Genomic DNA, 5,809 nt, shown 5'->3' with positions numbered 1-5,809 from the left:
CTGGGAAGATATAATGTATTGAGATGCATTAATTCTTCCCATATAAGCGTGTAGATTACAAGCATACTAATAACCAATATTATCAAGACTGGACTGCCATCGACGTAGTGGAGGCACTGTTTCTCTACTGGATGAGATGTTCACCAATCAGAGCCGTGAAATTTAATTAAAATAAAAAAGGAAGAATACAAATATGTAAAGAAAACAATGGAGAAAAAGGAAATACAAAAAAATTGAATCAATAGAACAATTTCCATAGTTCAAATAGATTATTTGAATAATTAACCAAAACAATCGATTATTTATATCAGTATCAAATTATCAATACAAAGAAAAACTCAAAATACTAAAAATTTCCATGATTCAACATTTTCCAGACATGCATTTCCCATAATTCCATAAAAAATGCACAAATCCTAGTTATGGAACATTCCATATTTCAGCATTTCCCATTATTCCATTGACGTAGTAAACAACCAAAAAATATCTCAATGCAAAATTACCTCAATCAATGATCTCTCCCACAGTATAAATTACTTGCAAAAAATTACCTCAATCAGTGATCCTGCCCATCAAAGCAAATTACTCGAACCAAGAGTTTTCATGAGATTCCTCTCTTCCATAGACCTCCTCACTTTCTCAGCATCACTCCATCTCCCAGCCCCTGCATAGATGTTAGAGAGAAGCACATAGTCCCCTCCAAACTCTCTCTCTAGCTCCACCACCCTCTCCATAACACGCTCCGCCAAACCGACTGCACCATGAACACAACAAGCTCCAAGTAAAGTCCTCCAAACCACCACATTACCATCTAATAATGAGTTCTCTCTTTCTAACATCTTCTCGGCTTCCTCTAATAAACCAGCTCTCCCTAACATATCGATCATGCATCCATAATGCTTGACACCTGGTACAATCCCATAGTCCTCTACCATAGCGGTAAAATACTCCTGGCCTTCTTTTATGAGCCCTGCATGACTACAAGCATGCAACAACCCAAGAAATGCGATCCCATTTGCCCTCACTCCCATCCCCTCCATCTCTTTGAAAACCCGAATTGCCTCTTTGGCATGGCCATGCATTGCATATGCCGATATCATGCAGGTCCATGAAACCACGCTTTTTTCTTGGATTTCATCGAACACTTTTCCCATGTTTGCTATGCTCCCACATTTTGCATACATGTCAATGAGCGCGTTGCTCACTGGCACAAATGAATGAAAACCCATCTTTCGGGCAAAGGCATGGATGGAGTCCCCAATATGGGAAGCACCGAGACCATGTTGCAAGGCTGGGAGAATACTGAGTATAGTGATCTCATTGGGTTTGTTCTCATTCTCCTCCATCAGCATAAAGCGGAAAAGAGCGAAGGCCTCTCTTGTTCTGTTGTTTGTGATATACCCATCAATCATCGCGCTCCAAGAAACCACACTCCGTTTCATCATCTCATCGAACAGCTTGCGGGCATCATCGATCTTGCCATGCTTTCCATAACCAGTGATCATGGCATTGCATATGACCACATTCTTCTTAGGCATTTCATTGAAGACTTTGCAAGCATCAGATAGGCACCCACTTGTTGAATATACAACAAGGAGAGAAGTACGTACATAAATTTGGGAATGGAAACCAGTCTTAATAATGTGGCAATGGATCTCCCCCTTTTTATCTCTTAGGGAGGGATCTGTGCATGCCTTTAAAAGAAATGAATACGTGAAGCGATCCCTGTGGGGGCAACTTAAATTCTGCATTTGTTTGTATATAATAAGAGCTGCTTGTGGAGTGTTGCTCCTTGCATAGGCTCCGAGCAAAGAGTTCCAAATTATTGCATCCAATCTCGACTCCGAAATGCTCATAATCAACTGAGAATGGACTTGTCTAATTTGATCTGTGCAGAGACATCCATTCAAGAGAGAGAAGAGCCTCTCTCTCTCCAAACTTGGAATTTTAGTGTCGACCGATTCTTGCTTTCTCCATTTCGAAGCCGAGTAGTGAGAGATAGATTTAGTTACCCAAGTGTTGAGGATTGAGAGCTTTAAATTGGACTTACCCGTTGAATAAGAATGTAGTTTTTGCAATCCCTTGTATATCATCAGTATGTATGATGTTCTTCCCTCTACTTAACCTCTCAATTTTCAATCAGCCATTCATCTCAATCTGACTGCACCCAGGAGGATTAGAACCCCCATCTCAACCATCATTTTTCTCACCCTCTCAACATCATCCCACCTGTGGGCCTCTGCATTTATATACATATTGCTACATGCTATTCAAATTCAGTTCAAAACATTCAACCATAATTAATTGCAACTATCATAACTTTACCTTTCAATAGAAATACGAAGCTTTCAACATACCATGATTATATCCACCCCCAAAACGCACTACAAAGTTGCAAAGTTCAGCATTAGGCTATTCGAAGCACTTTTTTAAATGATAAACTAAGACAATACAGATTGGCTATTACAAAGGGTAACACTGTAGATTCTGCAGCTATTCTTTTTCTTTAACAACGCTGCTTTTAATCCATGTTTCTAATTAAAATATTCAAAATGTTTTTTGGCTTCATTGCTAGCTGATCTGTGTTGTTTCTTAAAACTTTCATAGTGTTTCTTGGCCAGCTTTGAAAGTGGGAAAACCCTTGATTCGTAGTAATATCCACCTACAAAATTCTAACTCTCTTCCCAAAATGTGTACATTTGGAGACACAACATAGTTAACTTAAAATGTTATATTGGGTGTGATGTACTATCAAGTTCAAATAGAGGCATAGGGTCAAATCAAACCAAGTCCAATCTATCCACCTAGAATGTCCTTCTCTTGGGTAATAACGATTACAACACTAGAAAGGGATGCATATAATTGTCATTTTGCACTAATTACTAAAAGGGACTCATGGGTTCTTGTTAATGTCAAGGCCATCATTGTTTCTAGGTTCAATCTAAACAACATCCAGTTCTTGCCTTCCAATATGAACAGTAATCATAAGGTAAGAACCATAACTTGGGTTTTATTCACCTACGAATAATGACCACAAATTTTACCAACTATCAATACTGAATTCATGCACAAATATTAACCAATCCGGTTTCTTCCACAAACTATAAACAATAAGGATTTCAGTTTCATCAATTTAAGCTCAAGACAACAAATTATAAAAGGAATTCTTGTAAGATAAAAGGGTGTATTGATAAAAGCATAATAACAAGTTCTGAGTCTTTTCCACATACTCAAAAAACTAAATTCACTCCAAATGGACATGAATTTTGGCTCATTCCACATGCTGGAAACCAGGAAAATACGAGTGACTTAATAGCAAAGGAAGATCACTCACGTGTTTATTGAACTGACAACGCACCCTGTTGTAGTTTATTCCTTACACAATATAAGCTCAAATACTAAAGTAACAACCAAAAACCAGAGAAATTACAAAACCATTTTAGTCAGGGAAATTTATGGACATGATAATAACAACAAATTCCAGGTAGTTTTCACAAAACAACAACTGAATTCAGTCATACATAATGATAAATTCTGAGTTACTTCCACATACTCTAAACAATAAATTACAGTGACTTTTTTTTTTTTTAGTAACGTTAACTTTATTTTAATATAGTATAAATGTACAAAAAACCAAAGTAAGTGGTCTAGGCAGCCCACAAGTGGGTGCACAAAGTACAAAAGAGGTAGGGGACAAGAAAATAAAGAAATACAAAAAACAAAAAGCCATAAAACAAAACAGGCCATGACAGGGAAAAGACAGAGGGGAATGGCGCCAGAGTGCACCTTCGCGCAGAACTAGAGAGAAGGGTAACAAAGAAAAGATAAAGGGGAGAGGCACGAGAGGAAGGAGAGCGAGAGAGGAAAGGAGAGAGGAAAATGGCTCTGAAGACAACTCCGTTGTCCAAAGCCATAGGACTATGTGCCAGCAAGGAAAAATTCGAGCGTGCTTCCTGCTTGCGCTTCTGACAGAGGTACATGCTGGATCACCTGCCTGGGAATTGGGAAAAACGAAGAAGAGGAGAGGGTAAAGAGAGAGCACAGGGTAGGAAGGTAGAAAGAAAGAGGAAGAAAATAATGGGGGAGAGAGAATGCCGAAAGCAGAGATGAGAGAGAGAGAGTGAAACATGGGAAAATAGAGAGAGAGAGAGAGAATACAAAGAAGGAAAGGGAAGGGAGTGAAGCGACAACGAAAGAAGAGACATAAATGCTTCCTGACCGGGAGGAAGAGGGCAAGAAAACGTTGAAAGAATGAGAAGCAAAAGAAGAGGAGAAGATATACGGAAGAAGAAGAAATGTCAGTAGGCAGGATAAAAATATATATATATTTTTTCTCTTTGATTTTCTTTAAATTACAGTGACTTTCGACATCAAAATATGATCACCCATCTATTTATACCATTGATGTAATTGAAAAACATGCTTGGATTTTCCCCTTTCATATATGTAAGCTCAAGCCATGGAGAATCAAGCAGAAATGCAGAGAAATTGCATGAAAAAAAAAAGAATCGAGAGGAGAGAGCACCTCAAGAACTCAAAATCCATCTTTGTACACCACAAACTTCCTTTTTCATTCTCGTCAATAAAATCCCAAAATTTTATCCATCAAAAGCACCTTCTCATGTTAATAAATAAACAAACAATATCCCAGTAATGCATACCAAAGAATGCAACAAATTAGAACCCACCTAAAAAATTTACAGTAACAGAAAATGGAAGCAGAAAAAGGAAAAAGAAAAAAAAAAACAAGAAATGGTTGATCATACTCGATAGAACCTGGCGAACAGTTATAGTTTATCCATCAAAAGCACCTCCCCATATTAATAAATAAACAAAAAATATCCCAATAATGGATACCAAAGAACGCCACAAATGAACCCCAAATTAAAATGCACCTAAAAAATTTACAGTACTAGAAAATGGCAGCAGAAAAAGAAAAGAAAAAAAAAAACAAGAAATGGTTGATCATACTGGATAGAACCAGGCGAACAGTTATAGGTTATCCATCAAAAGCACCTCCCCATATTAATAAATACACAAACAATATCCCAATAATGGATACCAAAGAACGCCACAAATGAACCCCAAATTAAAACCCACCTAAAAAATTTACAGTAATAGAAAATGGACGCAGAAAAAGAAAAAGAAAAAGAAAAAGAAAAAGAAAAAGAAAAGAAACGGTTGATCATACTGGATAGAACCAGTCGAACAGTTATAGGTTATCCATCAAAAGCACCTCCCCATATTAATAAATAAACAAACAATATCCCAATAATGGATATCAAAAGAGCGCCACAAATAAACCCCAAATTAAAACCCACTTAAAAAAATTTACCGTCATAAAAAATGGAAGCAAAAAAAGAAAAAGAACCAAAAAACAAGAATTGGTTGATGATACTGGATAGAACAAGGCTAACAGTTATAGGGATTCACAGACATTGGGATTGAAAATGATCAACCAACCTTCATAACTCCACAGGCTTCACAAGTTAAAAGAGGAAAGAGAGCTTGAGCAGATTGGGATGAGATAGAGAGATTTCAAGCTAGGGCATTCGATAGGGGTATTTAGAGTCAGAGAGACGGCTTCGGTTGCAAGGGAGAGAAGAGAACGAACGAAAAAAGGGAGAGAGGGCCACACTGTCACTTGGCAGGAGGGACAAGGATTTGGGTGGAAAATGAAACGAAGAGATAGTAAGGAAATAAGGGAAGGCTCTAAACAATCAAAGTAGAGCCACCTTCAAATTGTATCGAAAAATATGGTTTTGATAGTAGAAATCAGTGTTTTAAAAAACGCCTAGTCGAATCGGAC

General features: G+C 37.6%; 1 protein-coding gene across 4 annotated transcripts; it reads right to left on the bottom strand.

Moving 5' to 3' along the window:
• Positions 1-256: 256 nt before the first annotated feature.
• LOC18424435 (pentatricopeptide repeat-containing protein At1g09220, mitochondrial) lies at positions 257-5,809 on the bottom strand. Of its 4 annotated transcripts, XM_088848014.1 has the most exons (3): positions 5,464-5,715; positions 2,326-2,384; positions 257-2,239 (listed from the first exon to the last, which is right to left on the bottom strand). In XM_088848014.1, exon 3 carries the CDS (start codon positions 2,091-2,093, stop codon positions 573-575), a length of 1,521 nt encoding a protein of 506 aa, XP_088704140.1. In that variant the 5' UTR covers positions 2,094-2,239; positions 2,326-2,384; positions 5,464-5,715; the 3' UTR covers positions 257-572. The 4 variants fall into 4 exon arrangements, with proteins under 4 accessions (XP_088704140.1, XP_088704139.1, XP_011629103.3 ...); XM_088848013.1 differs by having other exon boundaries at positions 2,326-5,809; XM_011630801.3 differs by lacking the exon at positions 2,326-2,384 and having other exon boundaries at positions 5,464-5,736.

This window comes from Amborella trichopoda, chromosome 9 (assembly GCF_054954075.1).
Source record: "Amborella trichopoda isolate Santa Cruz 75 chromosome 9, AtrichopodaSantaCruz75HAP2 v2.0, whole genome shotgun sequence".
Classification (NCBI taxonomy): Eukaryota; Viridiplantae; Streptophyta; class Magnoliopsida; order Amborellales; family Amborellaceae; genus Amborella; species Amborella trichopoda.
This window is presented reverse-complemented; position numbering and strand designations above follow the sequence as displayed.

Coding starts and splice junctions, on each gene's coding strand:
- LOC18424435 (XM_088848013.1), bottom strand. CDS start 2,093: ATGATATACAAGGGATTGCAAAAACTACATTCTTATTCAACGGGTAAG.